This window comes from Polypterus senegalus, chromosome 1, assembly GCF_016835505.1.
Source record: "Polypterus senegalus isolate Bchr_013 chromosome 1, ASM1683550v1, whole genome shotgun sequence".
Classification (NCBI taxonomy): Eukaryota; Metazoa; Chordata; class Cladistia; order Polypteriformes; family Polypteridae; genus Polypterus; species Polypterus senegalus.
The window spans coordinates 5,387,701-5,403,443 of record NC_053154.1 but is presented as its reverse complement, the minus strand read 5'-3'; the positions used below and the strand labels follow the sequence as shown (position 1 = coordinate 5,403,443).

Here is a 15,743-nt window from a genome sequence, read left to right as displayed (position 1 = left end):
TGCTGGCACTCACCTCCAGTTCGCCCTCTGGTGGTCGTTCCGAGTGCCAACTGGATGATAACATACATACATGAGCGCACGACCAAGAGAAGGGGGTGGGATAGGGCTGATTTCACCCTACAGTAATTTATAGTCGATCACACATTGACTTAGATAGATGAAATACCCAGCGTTGACCGAAAGGAACATAAAGTGTTTTTTTTCAATTGTTTGAGAAAAATATAATAAAAAAAACACAACTTTAAAAATAATAATTAATTAACAAACAATGAAGATTCACTAATGTGCTTGTCTTAGAGCCTCGTATGTATGTTATCATCCAGTTGACGCCAATTCTATTCAGTTTCAAAAGCACCAGGCGGGCGCGGTGGTGGCGCTCAAATATAAAGAATGCTGGCACTCAACTCCAGTTTGCCCCCTGGTGGTCATTCCGAGTGTCAACTGAATGATAACATGCATACAAGACCACAAGATCAAGGTAGAGGGTGGGTTTGGGTTGATTTCACCGTACGGTATTTTTAGTTGATCACATATTGACTTTTATATTTAAATACAACTATTTAAATGTCAAATGCAATCATTAGTGCATTAGTGGGCAGACACACTACACTGCAAATGTTAAGGCTGAGTACACCCAATAGAAAGAAAGAAATCATCTTACACACCTTCACAAAAGGACAAGTGTCTGTCTGAGGGTGAAGTCTCTATTATATGCCATTTGGAATGGATTGGTAAAAGCCAAGCTAATATTTGTGACCCGCTGTCTGTTAGAATGACTCATGTAATGCATTTTATTACTACACATGTTTGTGAAGCGCCATCTGTTGGAAGGACAAATGCAATGCATTATTTTTGCTTTGCGCCCTCCCCCTCCATAAGCAATCATCCATGAGGAAGGAGCGAAAGCTTGCAATTTGTCAAAAAGTTTGATCTCCGGTTTTCGACGGATCTCGACATTTTAGGGTCCCCCAATACCGAAATATAGATATCTCGATGATGGGTGTGTGTCCATCTGTCTGTGTGTCACGGTTTCTTGAGGACGGTCTAGAGCTAAAACGACTGGGCAGAAAAATACCAAGCTTGAAATGTAAGCCTGTTATAGAGATGGCGATGTGCTGATTAGTTTTTGAGCCAAATCGTGCAAGAGAATGAGGCGCTCTAGAGGAACACTCAAATACCATAATTCTGTCATTAATTCTTAAATTTTCTCGTCAATTACTATTCTTATTTTAATATCAGAAAGATCAGCATCAGAGCGGTAAATAATGACTGAAATATTATAGAATAGTTTGGGTAACTTGATTCATAGGGCACAAAGCCTACTGACGGCCACGTCCAAATTTTTTTACTATAAATGTTTGTGAACTGCTATCTATTGAAATTAGAAACACAATGCATTCTATTGTAAAAACTGTCTATGATGCGGCATCTGTTAGAATGACAATGCAGTGCATTTTATTGCAACATGCATTACAAAATACATTCCAACAGATGGTGCACTGCAAGTGTTAACATTGAACACGCTGTGGTCTGCTTTGATTACTTAGATTTCAACATGTCTTGCACAGGTAGTTATTAAATAGTGGCCTGATTAACCATGCAATTAAAAAAATAACGCTAAAAAGACAAAAAGAATTCTCATGCCTCTTCGTGCTGAGGTGTCACCCAATCCAGGTGGTCCGTTGTGTGGTGGGTGCGGCAACACGCTATCAGCGCATGCTCCCAACCTCAATTCCTTCTTCATTCAGTTTGTAATCTCTTGAGGGATACAACAAACACAAACTGCTAAGTAAGATTTTCCTCCATTAAAAGCAGAAATTGGTGAGAATGACAACCTGCACTGCAGCCTTAGGGGGCCTCCATGACTGAACTTTGAGAAGCCCACTTCAAGCTTACTAAAGAGAAGCTAAAGCAGTAAATGTCAGGCCACAAGGGGGCAGAAGCAGCAGCAGCTTCAGTCGGTCACCATGTCACTTCCTAAGCAGTGGTGCTCCAATGGTGCTTGTGAAACACCCGGGCAGTGTTCACTTTACAAAGGTGCTGTGCGAGAAACATACTGAGAGACATTTTTATATTTCCGTTTCCAACACATAACCCTTCTCATGGTGTTGCGTATGCAATAAATGTGAAGATTCGAGACTGCCTGCTTGATTCCCAGTCAGATCTGTGGGCAAGCGGTACAAATAGTAAAGAGCCAATCGCACGCGAGCTTCTACACCTCCAAAGAGCCCCAGGATTCTGTGCACTCTAAAAATACCTAAAATGAACCAGGAATCAAAGGCACATTTTAGAGTCCGTACTCCCCTCCATTATTATTACATAGACAGGAATTGTGGAATAGCAGATAAGACACTGGAAAGTTTAACTGCAAGATTGCTGTTTCTGCCTCCTTTGCAATATTGAGTCTAGAACAGGCTCATAGGGGATTGCACTCCCCCCCTTCCGAAGCCCCCCAGACATCACTCTGACAATTGTGCTCAATTTGCCCCTGATGATTGCACTCGACACACTAAGGGGGGCATTCCCGACTCAAACGACCGTACTTGATTCACCAAGGTTGCGAAGTCAATTGAAAATGATGTTGAATTCATCAAGGTTGGACCCCAGCCCAGCTTTGACGATTGTGCTCAGTTTCCCCCTGATGATCATGTTGGACACAGTAATCCCCCTTGCTCTGTTAATAATGCTAAATACACCAAGGTTGGACGCCCCATCTGTTCTGATGCTTGTGCTGGATTTATTATGGCTGGACCCCACTCCCACTCTGATGATCATGCTCAATGTCCCCATAATGATCATGTTGAACACAGTAGTCCCCCTTGCTCTGTCAATAGTGCTAGATACACCAAGGTTGGACGCCCCATCTTCTCTGATGCTTGTGCTAGATTTATTAAGGTTAGACACCCCCCATCCATGCTGACACTTGTGCTGGATTCATCAAGCTTGGACCCCACTCCAGCTTTGACGATTGTGCTGGATGTCCCTCTGATGATCATGCTGGACACACTAATCCCCCCTGCTCTGATAATAGTGCTAGATACCCCAAGGTTGTCCCCCAATCTGCTCTGATGCTCGTGCTGAATTCATCAAGGTTGGACCCCACTCCAGCTTTGACGATTGTGTTGGATGTCCCTCTGATGATCATGTTGGACACACTAATCCCCCCTGCTCTAATAATAGTGCTAGATAAACCAAAGTTGGACCCAATCTGCTCTGCTCTGATGCTTGTGCTGGATTTATTAAGGCTGGACCCCACTCCCACTCTGAAGATCATGCTCAATGTCCCCATAATGATCGTGTTGGACACACTAATCCCCCCTGCTCTGTTAATAGTGCTAGATACCCCAAGGTTGTCCCCCAATCTGCTCTGATGCTCGTGCTGAATTCATCAAGGTTGGACCCCATCCCAGCTTTGACGGTTGTGCTCAATGTCCCTCTGATGATCATGTTGGACACACTAATCCCCCCTGCTCTGTTAATAGTGCTAGATTCATTAAGGTTAGACCCCCCCATCACGCTTGTGCTGGATTCATTAAGGTTAGCCCAACCCCCACACCCTGATGATCACCCTCGATTTCCCCCTAACAATCCCACTCCACCTGATTCGCTGAGTATGCACCTCATCTTCACACTCTGACCATTGCACCAAAAAATGAGTCACGTGACCATCCATTTGTTTTCTTTTTTTTACATAGGAAAGCTGGAACCCATCCCAGCAACCACTGGGCTCAAGGTAGGAACAACACCTGGACAGGACGCCAACCCATCACAGGGTGACTTGACTTTATGATGTCCATGGAGTCCCGAATGAGGCACTGTAGGTGCATTGTGAGGGAGTGTCAGTAACGGCACTACGGCCCCGTGGCGTGACTACCCGAGGGTGATCCAGCTCAATGTTGAGGACCCGAGTGGCTGGACCAGGCCAAGGGGATGGCCACATAACACCGGGCTGCAGCAGATAGATGGGTGGGACTGGACTGGTGTGTCTGCATGTTTGCCAGTCAGGGTTGTGAGCTGTTTTGTCGTGTGGTGGGTGCTCTACCAGTGCATGCTGGCCGACCTGACCTGACCTGACCGACTAGTGTGTTCAGAGTCCAGTGTCTTATCTGCTAAGCCACTCTTGCCCATCCACGTCCTACTAATGTGGACACCCTTTGAGGAGGAGACATGCTGGTTTAGTTTATAACTGCCTGGTGGGTTCCATTATGAGCTGGAAATGCGATCCAATCATCTCTCGCCTTTGTTCCCATTGCTTTGGCTCCTGGAAGGCATGAGAAGCGTCACTTATGGTCAGATCCTCAATAACTTTGCTCTACACCGTTGATGAAGTCGAGAAGATCTTAGTATGAAAGTCACCCGGTTGACATTTAGCCAATTTTTTGAGCCTGCACTTGTCCTGAAAGGAACTTACTGTATCAAAGAAGTAGCAATTATCAGTTATAAAATACAAAAAAAGATAAAAAAGTAAAATAAAAACAGGTAGGTTTTTCTTACCTAACATTATTAACAAGAAACAAGAACTGCCTGCTTAGTTTTGCTTGTAAAATCTTCAAGGCATAGGAGTTGTCCAAAAAAACATAAAAAGTCACACACTTTCATACGGTAAAATACAAACATCTGGTCCCGTGGGGTTTTGCCATTGGGGTTCCACTGAGAGGTCCACTTCACGTCTCGTCGTCGGCAAGGAATGTTTGAGAGATCCTGTTTATCGAGTCGGAACTTTCCCTTTCTCGATAATCAGGCTTGTTACAGTAGCGAAGGTTAAAAATACGGAGCCACGTACTGGAAAGAGACACCGGCTAAGAGCCGCTAAGGGGCTTTAAGATAATAGCCTGGACACGTGTCTCCGCACATGACGGATAATCCGACTCTTAAACGGCTGTACGTCTTAAGAGACAGAGGATCAAGTCATCAATTCCCCCTTTTTGTTTATTTCCTTATGTGCATAGAATCTTAAAAGTAGACCTGATCCTGGAGTGTCAATGAGAGGTGGCGGTGGCAGCAGCAGCACCAGCAGCATGAGGACTCTGCTTACCAAAGAAGGAGAAGACTGCTTCACGTCTTCAGGTCACAGCAATCCACCATCTGAGACATTTGTGTGGTCCTTTATTTAATTATTCATTTGTGTTAATTCTCTCACATGCAATGGAAGGAATACATTCACAAAGGGCAGGGAGCTTCTGACCTCAGGGTGGCTGAGCAAGAAAATGAGGAAGGAAGCCATAAAACATGGAAGCAAAAGGCAACAGAACCTTATTAAATGACTGCCGAAAGACCTCTGCAGATACGTTCACTTTACACGTCCCGTTTCTTCTAGATTATTCCCATGACTTGCTCCTCATCTATATCCAGAGAAGATCCTTACAAACACCCAGAGAATGTTTAAACTCTACAAGCGATACGTCCAAACTGGAGACTGAGCCCAGGTCCCTGCAGGGCCCGTTTTTCATATCCGCTCAGACATACTGGAGTTAGCTTTAACAAAAATGAGGTGTTTTCTGGGGACTCTACAACTGTAGGGGACATGACTTGGTCGAGGTGTGCAGGCTGAGCCATCTTGAAGCTCAGTGCTACTAAAATCAAAGTGAGAGTGCCGGACTAAGCCCAGCCGCCATAAGGGGAATAGAAATCAAAGTGGTCCAGAGGTGGTACTCGGGGTACACCCTGCCAGGAATCTGCATTGGGCTGCCAACCTGCTGGAGTTGTCTGGGGATACCAAGGATGCTCAGGTTATTTTGGCGTGAGCAGAGCATTTGTACACATCTTTTATTTTAGCCTGAGGTTTCCAGTAAGATTTTCTGTGCAGTGTAAGGTTGGGAGGTTGTTGCAGTAGCATGAAAATAGAAGATGCCAACAAACTTAATATGTTAATCAGAAAGGCTGGGTGAATTCTGGGCACTAGCCTGGACACTCTGGCAGCAGGGGTAGAGACATAGAAATGAATATTGATTAAGCTACAGGCCATCTTGGACAACACTTTATAATCTAGGCATGACATCGAGGTCAACCCGTACTGCATGTATACTTTTAGTCAGCGTTAATCAGACTTGATGATATCCTCTGAATCGGGATGGGCTATTGGGGCAGCATAGCTATTAGCTAAATAAATAGGCCTGATGGACTGAATGGTCTCTGTCTGTCTGTCTGTCTGTCTGTCTATCTATTGTGGCAGATGGCTGGGACCATTACCCAGCCAGGGTGTCTCGACAATGGAAGGTCTGGGGGGAGAGAGCTTGTCCAGGACATTATCTCCCCTGGAACAGTAGAGGGCAGACCACCTGGCTTGAAGTGGTTCCATGGGTTTGGAGCATAGAAGCTCAACCCCGCTGAGGCCCATGGTCACTGCCAAGGTGTGCCCGGACATTTGCTGAGCCCTTTTTGGCAGTATTTCTATCACACCCGGAAGTGCTGCCAGAAGATCTATCTATCTATCTATCTATCTATCTATCTATCTATCTATCTATCTATCTATCTATCTATCTATCTATCTATTATATAGTGCCTTTCATATCTATCTATCTATCTATCTATCTATCTATCTATCTATCTATCTATCTATCTATCTACGGGAAGCTCTCTGTACCTGCTGGACGCAGTACTGTTGAATTAAAAACTAATGGCCATTATAGCCAATGCACATTTTCTTTGTGACACACCATCTTTTTAGCCAACAAGTTATTTTGCAGAAGTGTGCCAAGAAACGAACAAGGAACCCGTTAAGATGGGTCATGCTTCTGATTAGCATGCTTGCTGGACACCTCTCTGGGGTGGTATTTCAGCATGTCCAACCAGGAGGACACCTCAACAATAGACTCTAGCTGAAAACCGCCAGAGCTCCACTCCATGGAGGAGATTGTCGCTTTATATTATATATCAGTGATGACTGCCAGTGACACTGTGGTTAAGATTAGGGATTGAGGGAGGAGTTATCTTGTTCAAGTCAAGTAAACCAGGTGACAAAAACCGGCAATCCAATTGGCTGTCCAGCAGAGCTGTGGAAGTCTGCAACTGGACCCATCTTGACCTCAGGGCAGATCCAGGGTATGCTGGAGAGATTATATCTCTCATCTGGCAAAGGAAAACATCAGTGTCCCCCAGGAGGAGTTGGAGGAGATGATCAGAAAAAAGGGATGTCTGGGAATCATTGCCTAGTCTGTTGCCCTTGCGAGCTGGAAAATGAATCAATAGATAGATGGATGGATGTCAAGAAACTCCTCTTCTCTGTGATTATTAGCCAAGCCATTTTTTGTTAATTCTTGTGTATGTTTGAGATTGTTGTTATTGTCGTTTGTTATATTTTTATGAATGTCCAAAAAAAGCTAATATTTTCTTTTGGGAAATATAAGGTATCTATCTATCTATATGTCTGTCTGTATGTATGTATGTATATTGTGGTGAGTCGTTGGGGCTATGACCCGGCCGGGACACCTGGAGGGCCCGGAAGGTGGCACATACGTCCTCCGGGCCACGAGGGGGCAACCTCCCTGGAACAGTGGAGGACCACAGGAGAGGAACAAGGAGGCTTACGCCTATTTTAACCTGTGGCCACCGCCAGGGGGCGCCCCGAGTCTTAGGAGGCCCGGGATGGATTTACTTCCACCACACCTGGGAAGTTGGAGGAGCCCGGAGTGCTTCCAAGTGCTCTTCTGCCACACCAGGAAGTGACGTCAGAGGGAGCACCTGGAACACATCCGGGGGAGAATAAAAGGGCCCGCCTTCCTACAGTCGGAGAGCTAGAGTCGGGAGTGGGAGCAGGACAAGGCTCCCACGGAGAGACAGAGGAAAGGTCGTCCAAAAGACAGAGTGAGAGAGGCCTGGTATCAAGGTGATTGGGGCAAGAAGGCCCGGTGGACTGTGCGGGACTGAGTAGTGTAAAGAATGGAGGAAAAAATAAAAGAACTTTTTATAAAGATGCGGTGTCTGTCTGATGGTGTCCGGGCACGTCTCACAATATGTATGTATATTTTTAGTCAGCTTTAATCAGATTTGATGATATCCTCTGAATCTGGATGAGATATTGGGGCAGCATAGCTATTAGCTAAACAAATAGGCCTGATGGACTGAATGGTCTCTATCTATCTATCTATCTATCTATCTATCTATCTATCTATCTATCTATCTATCTATCTATAATATAGTGCCTTTCACTTCTATCTATCTATCTATCTATCTATCTATCTATCTATTATATAGTGCCTTTCATCTCTATCAATCTAAGTACACAAGGGTTAAATTGGAGCTTTGGAAGAAAAGCCATTGGCTTTTCTCCACTATAATCAAATGCCCATAATACCAGTTTAAAGGCCTTGTTTCTTGAAGGACACAGGTGGATGTCTGGGAAAAGCTGAATTTTCTTAATGTGTGAGGCCTTAAAATGGAGTTCTTTATGGAAAGGCGCTTTATAGCTGACAGTTTGACAAATGTAATTCCTACCCTCATTGACGTGTGTGACCCTGAATGAGTCACTGGGGCTGGCAAGTGGGTGTCGTGCAGCAGTGTGGCCTTTCTTCTTGACGTTCCCTTTTGTGTTTGTGAGCATTGGGTCACTTTGTAGATCCAGTGTTTGATGCTCAATTTGGTGCTCAACGTAAATAAACTGGAGTTTTAAAATGTGTTCTTATATTTGTTAGACAATCCTCAAATCTCACGCTTTCTTCATTTGCATGTAATTTTGGACGTGAGCAGTTTTCAGGTTGTTTGGGATCGTGGCATTTGGTGACTAATGTCAGATTTTGGATGACCCCCTGAAACGCATTCCAGAAATAAGAGGAAATGCAAACCTATCTGAAAAAAATGAAAAGGTTTCTTCAATATGGTGGCAGCATCGAGAATAAGAACTGTCCTTTGAAGGCAGCTCACTGTATCGTCTCATATGTTTGCATCAAGTTTTGGTACTGAGCATGTGAGACTCTTCCAGCTTTCCCAAATGAATGTTTTTCTGATGACGCTTACACCATTGTCAAGATTTAGCAGAGCAGGTCAACCATTTGCAGCACCTTCACTGTTGATTGCAGCATGGCTGGTGAACTGGCTTGATTATTTGAGCCTCAACTGACCTCCGAGGTGGAACAGAATCTGCTCCAATAAATAAAGTCAATGGTGCTCACTCTAACATGGACTCTCAGTGCCCCCTAAAGGGATGTTTGTTTGCTTTTTTATTTTTTTTTTGTGTTTTATTTCTTGGTTTAAGCTATTGAGCTGCCTTCTTATTCAAGGCTGTTAGGAAGATAAATTTGTCAAGTCATAAATTAACACAGAATGACACCCACGTAGACAGAGGAAGGGAAAAAAAAGAGGGCAGCAAACACCATCTGGAGAACTTCCACTAAATTCTGTGCTCAGCCACCACTGTGAAATCTGAAAGTCTCACATCCCACATCCCAACTAAGGACAGCATAAGGGTCCGAGACTCGACCACTGCCTCCCACCCTGATGCTGGGAAGATGCATGGAGAGAAAATCTCAAAGCCAGTATCATGGGGCTAAAATGACCATTGATCCTCAGATCTTAATGACACTAAAAATCACAAGACACACGTGCTACTGTCACGGTAATTGTTTGGTTAGCTGGTTAGTACATTAGAGCATTTCAGTCTGATTGTTGAGAGCGTTAATGGATTTTTTTCCCACTACATTATTACATTGGTTATTATCTGTTTTCTCATTCACCAGGACACACGTTTCTGGAGTTCAGGTTTAGGTGAAGCTGAGGGGTCTCTGTTCTTTATGTTTCACTTTTCCATGGTTCCTCCTCAACAACTGTGTACTCAGCAGCAGAACCATTTGTGGCCAGAGTAACCTGAAAGCAATTATTAGGGACATCTAACTGAAGGACCAAGGCACATGTCAAGAAAGAGAGACAAGAAACATCAATGCTGGACCTTCATGGAGCAGAGAGACCTCGTGTTCTCGTTCAGAGATTCATGGGTGAGCTAAGAAAGACTGAGAAGCTGCGCCTCCGCATCAGCCCTGTTGGCTTTTTCAAATCGGAATTTTGTTCCGTTCAAACAGACATTAAAAAAAGAGCCGTGTTTTGTCCACCAGTTATTAATAATAGAAGTGAATGAATGGTAAATGTTTACATTTTAATTAACACCAGGATAAAATGAATCTATATATTTATATAAACTTAAAATCTACCGGTCTGACCATAGATATATACACATACATATGTCTACCGTGTATCCACTGTTATGTGTGTGTGCATATGGGGAAACAGCTTGAAGGCTTGGGTGACTGCAGTTCTCCGCTGGGACAGGAGGTGGCACTGTGTACTAGCAACCTCTCCTCTGTCCCTTCTGCAGAAAGGATGACTGACAAGAATCCCATCTGACGTCACCTGCAGAGTTCCTTAACTACGGAAGAGCCGCTAACCTAACAGAAGTCGGGACGACTCACTTTAGCCTTATGACATGCATTTTCTTTATATTTACTGTTAGGAATGATACGGGGCTGGCTGCAAGGTAACCTCGTCCTGTGGTTGCTTTTACACCATGTATGCGCTTATGTATTGCTCCATCTCTTTGTCACTATATACATATCTATACATATACATACACATATATATATATACAGTATATATATATATATATTGTTACACATGTGCGCTTGTGTGAAGGGCCTGAATGAAATAATTCCACACAAGACCAGGTGGTGGCAGAGTGCACTAACTCTTTTTTTTGATTTTCTGTAGACTATTCACAGGAAATTCTGCCTGACCCTGATGACGTCTCTTCCTGTTCTGGGCCCGATGACGTCACTTCCGGTTCCTACCCCATTGATGTCACTTCCAAACCCATGGACAAAGACCCTTCTGGTTCTGGCCCTTTTGATGATGTCACGTCCGGGTCCGAACCTATGGACGAGGACCCTTCTGGTTCCACCTAGACAACCTCATCTCCTGTTGTGGCCTTTAAAGCCGCCATCTTACCTCCATACCATCAGTTCTATATTAAACTCAAACCTATGCACATCAGTGGCATAACTTATACCCTTTTGCAGCCAGGAAACAATACTTTTATTTCTCCTTGTCGAGACAATATATATATATATATATTGTGATGGACAGCCGGGTCCCATGCCCGGCCAGGACGCCCCTGTTGTGTATATTCCGGGGGAGCCACCATGGACAGTTCAGTGCCTCCCCCGGGACGCTTGGTGGCAGCCTCCATGGCGGACGGTGATTCCCCAACCACCCGCAGGGCTCCATGGGAGATGGAGTCCTCCACAGCCTGGTTGGGGGCTCGGGTGGCCACTAGGGGGAGCTGCATGGACTCCGCAGCCTGGCTGCTTGAATTCTCAGCCCCACCCGGAAGGGCAATTAGGACCAGGTGGTCAACCACCTGGAACTCTTCCGGGTGGGGTATAAAAGGGCCTGCCTCCCAGCAATCAGGGCCAGAATCGTGAGGAAGAGGACAAGGTTGCCTGGGAGGAGTGGTGGAGCAGGAAAGTGTGGGTTTGGTGTGGGTTTTGTGCTTGGGACTGTGTTAAGCCGGTGGGACACGGGGAAGACGTGTGCCCACAGCTGAAGAGCAGAAAATAAAAAAAGTCTTGAGTGTGAACACGTGCCTCTGCGTAGTCTGTGCCGGGTCGGGAGCTATATAGCGCCTTTTTCACTATATATATATATATATATATATATATATATTAGTGCTGGGCGGTATACCGTTTCATACAAAAAAACGTTTTTTATTTTTTTATGATATGGATTTTTCTTATACCGCAACACCGGTTTAAATTGCCTAAACGACATTCGGAGCATGGCGCAGCAGGAAACTGTTCAAGTTATGACCTTTTTCACTGCTACACCACCAAATAGTGGGCGGTAGCACCGTATGCCGTGCGGTGAAAATGGACAGAGAGCATTCCGAAACTGAACTAAAAGTAAAGTCGAACATGCTGTGTGGAATTCTCTGCATCATTTGCCAGTGTCCTGATCGACACTCCGGAGTGAACACTATACGTCCTGAACATACTAAAGATAAAGTGGTCCTTTGTACACGATCATTTTATGGGGCAATGCAAAACTGTATTAATACTAGTGTGCACATTAAAATGTTTTTTTTTGTACAATGTGCAATACTCTTGACAGTGGAGTAGGTTATTCTTAGCCAGTAATTGCAGTGGAAAATGTGGTTAACATCCACTCATGCATGGGGAAAAAAAATACCGTCGAATACCGTGAAACCGGGATAATTTAGAAAAATACCGTGATATAGAATTTTGGTCATACCGCCCACCCCTATTGCATATGTGAATATTTATATAGTAGATTCCACACGGGCTGGATGGACATGGAAAGGAAGCAGACCCAGAAGGAAGAAATGGACGGACATTTTTTTCCGGTTTTCTGTGGTGGCGACCTGTGCCACCACCACCTGATCAAAGCACCGTGATGTCCCTACATTGATGGATTGAAGGCCATCATCATCAAGTCCTTCCATGAGAACCTTGAATACAATGAGGACGGATCATTTATGTTAGTTAGAATGTCTAGAGGGGGCTGGGTGGTCTTGTGGCCTCGGGACCCCCTGCAGATTTTATTTTTTTTCTCTGCAGCCGTCTGGAGTTTTTTTTTTGTTTGTTTTTTCTGTCCTCCCTGGCCATCGGACCTTACTTTTATTCTATGTTAATTAGTGTTCTCTGATTTGAATTCTTACTCTGCCTTTATTCTCTTTTCTTCATCATGTGAAGCACTTTGAGCTCCATTATTTGTATGAAAATGTGCTCTAGAAATAAATGTTGTTGCTGTTATTCCCCCAGCACGATAGATGGCAGCAGTCCCGGATATCTCCACCCACTGGGAAGTCAGCAGGGTATGCCGGGAAATTTTGCCTGGCATGGCAGCCCTTCTGGAGGTCATGGAGGGCGTTCCAGGGAAACGAGCTCCGTGCTCAAATAATGGACTTCCGTGTGACTCTGAAGTACTTCCATTGGGCAATCGCCCTGGCATCCAAAGTACTCCCGGGTCTGTAATAAAAGGGGCCGCACCCTACCCAGGCGAGTCGGAGCTGGGAGGTAGAGAAGCAAACACTTGACTGGAGGAGGTCAGTGCAGTGGTGAGAGAACGTATTGCGGAGAGATAAAGACCAGGGGTTTGTGTGCATCGGTGATACTTTTTGAGGTATTTAAATAAAACCGGAATTTATTTTTGATAAAGGACTGTGTTTTGGTGTTGGGGTTTGGGGCTCACTGACGTCCTGGGTTTATTACAATATATAGGGTGGTCCAGATCTAATGATGCAATTTTCATTACTCTACAACTTATTAAGTTTATTACATACAAAATCACCCGAACCATTGAGAAGTGTGCAGACTGACGACATGAAGAATCGTCTTCTTGCTGAACTGGAATCATCCCCACATAAACCAAAGTCATCCAGATAATCTGGATCTGCATAATTACATCTGGAGCACCCTGTATAAATTTGTCATGCATTCGTGTCTATAGATCACTCTCTGGGCTCATCTGCAGTATGTATTACCACCCCGGATCTAGAGGGGGCGCTGGTGCTAACCTTCTGCTGTTCTGTTCTCTCCTAAGAACTACGAAGACACCCAGTGAAGACAATTGACTCCACCCTCTTTCTGGTCCCTCCCTTATAAATCCCACAGCCACGAGACAGAGGTGTTCCTTTCTGCACAGAATGCACCACAGGACAGAGCGCCTATCTGGGATTCTGAGAACACTAAAATACCAAGCATTTATGGCTTTATTTTCATTATTATTTGCAGTTGCCTTTACACCCTTAACAGCCATTTTTTTAATTTATTTTCCTTGATGGAATGTAATGGGTGTGACCAGGTTTGTGCCCCAACATTTATTCCTTGCAGTCCTGTCACTCGACCACCATATAATATACTAAATATATATATAATGCCATAGAGGAAGGAAAGGCATCCTGGCTGGGATAAAGGAAGACCATAATGGAAGGGACAGACAAGCAGGCTCACCAGGGGCAGATCATTTCCCCACATGACAGGCTGCAGTGTCCCTCCGACCTAAGCCCTATTAGGACACCCGCAGTGTGGCATGAGAGCTGCAGTTTGGAAATGTAGCCCTGTCTGGGTCTTTTGGGACCACCAGAGGGAGCTGTGGGGTGAGGACTCCCCTGATTACCCTGGCTTTGGAGGATCTGGATAGGTGACCAGGAGCAGTTCCCATCTCTGGTTTAAATGGAAGCCTGATGCGTTACGTGTGGGAAGTCAGGAGGCGGTGGGCAACACTCAGTGGGAGGTCAAGAGGAGGAAGAATTAATTTGTTTTGCATAATTGTGTCTTATTTTGGAAAGGTGCTTGGTGTAAATGAATACCTGTTATTTACTCGCAGAACATCTGCCGTTGGATTTGGGGCTCTCAGGTGCCCTCTGGTGGCCACTATATAAATATGTAGTCTCTACTAGTCTCTAAATGCCGATAATGTTCTGAATAAGATCCGCCAGATCCTAATCCCATTTTTCCTGTAGGACCAATGCTTCAGTATCACCAGTTTCCATTTTTTTAGGACTGTAACCCTGACAGATAACGGGAATTGACCGCACACATACGCAGTATGCATGTATCTATGGGTTTGCGGAGTAGAATCTCGACTTCCCCAGATTGAGAAGAGCCAGACGAGGAGGTTGGAAACTTAGTTTGATAAAAGATTGCAATTTATCCTGCTGTCACTTCTCCTTCTTTTTTTTTCCCCCGTTATAATTGCTGAGGTTACAAGCAGATAAACACGTTCGTTAGTAAATCAATTTGTTGTCGAGCCTTCTTAGTGAACCTCTGAAGAAACGGGTGTCTCTGCTCCAGTGCCTGTTAGAAGAACGACTGTGCGGCACTCAACTCACTGACGGGTGAACTACACATACAGGCTCATGCGTGTGGACTCACAGCTTAGCTGTTTAGAACAGCAGCCAACATATAAAAAAGAGGAAAGCACGGAAGCGGACGTACATTAGTAAGTCAATACACAGAAATTGAAATGGAGACAAGAGAGGAAACACAGACATAAAAAAAGAAAACAAAAGTGCCCACATATGTACAGTACGCAGACTCTACACTTGAGGCCGGTTTTGTTTCCAAAACACGAACGTGTTTAGTGCTAAGTGCATGCGATGCAAAGAATCCTGAATTTAGACTGCATCAGAATTGGACAATTGTTATAGTTATGCTTTAAAAAAAAATAATAAATAAAATGGTACATTGATTAAAAATATTCCAATATGAAATAGCAGCCTACGGGTATCCCATCTCAGCAATGTGCTGGAAGTGGCGGAGGGTCCTTCTCCGAGGAGCTCCCCCTTCATTTTAGAAGTCTTAACTCCAAATGTACATTTTGAAATAAATCCATTTGGGAATACAAAGTCAAAAATGATCCAAGGTTGTAAAAAAATGTTTTATATCAGCAAAGTGCATAAGCCTGTAAATCTGAGGGCTGAGGTTTTATTTTGTTTTATTTTATTTTATTAATCCCTCAGTGTTGATTGATGCAGACACTGGGCAGGATAGTCAGGTTGTTAAGTTGCTATGAAGAAAGGCACCAACTTGTACCATTAACTGAGTCAGGGGATGACTTGATCATTTGAGTGGGCTACTGGGGGGGGGTCTACTGGGTAGGTGGTCTTCATCCAGATCTGTTCAAATACTACTAATAATTCATGGTTTCATTGAAAGAGCCCATGGCACGGCAGACGTAAATTCTTGAGGGGTTAAATCACTGAGGACCACCCTATTTACTGTCACCTTTGTCCCTCTGGA

At 44.4% G+C, this 15,743-nt stretch overlaps 1 protein-coding gene across 1 annotated transcript in view; it reads right to left on the bottom strand.

Moving 5' to 3' along the window:
* Positions 1–8,145: 8,145 nt before the first annotated feature.
* The window catches only part of slc1a2b (solute carrier family 1 member 2b), a 165,491-nt gene continuing 157,893 nt past the window's right edge, over positions 8,146–15,743 (bottom strand). Inside the window, exon 11 of the mRNA XM_039743982.1 lies at positions 8,146–9,798. Within this exon, the coding sequence (XP_039599916.1) occupies positions 9,724–9,798 (75 nt within the window). The 3' untranslated portion in view covers positions 8,146–9,723. The remainder of the gene's footprint in view (positions 9,799–15,743) is intronic.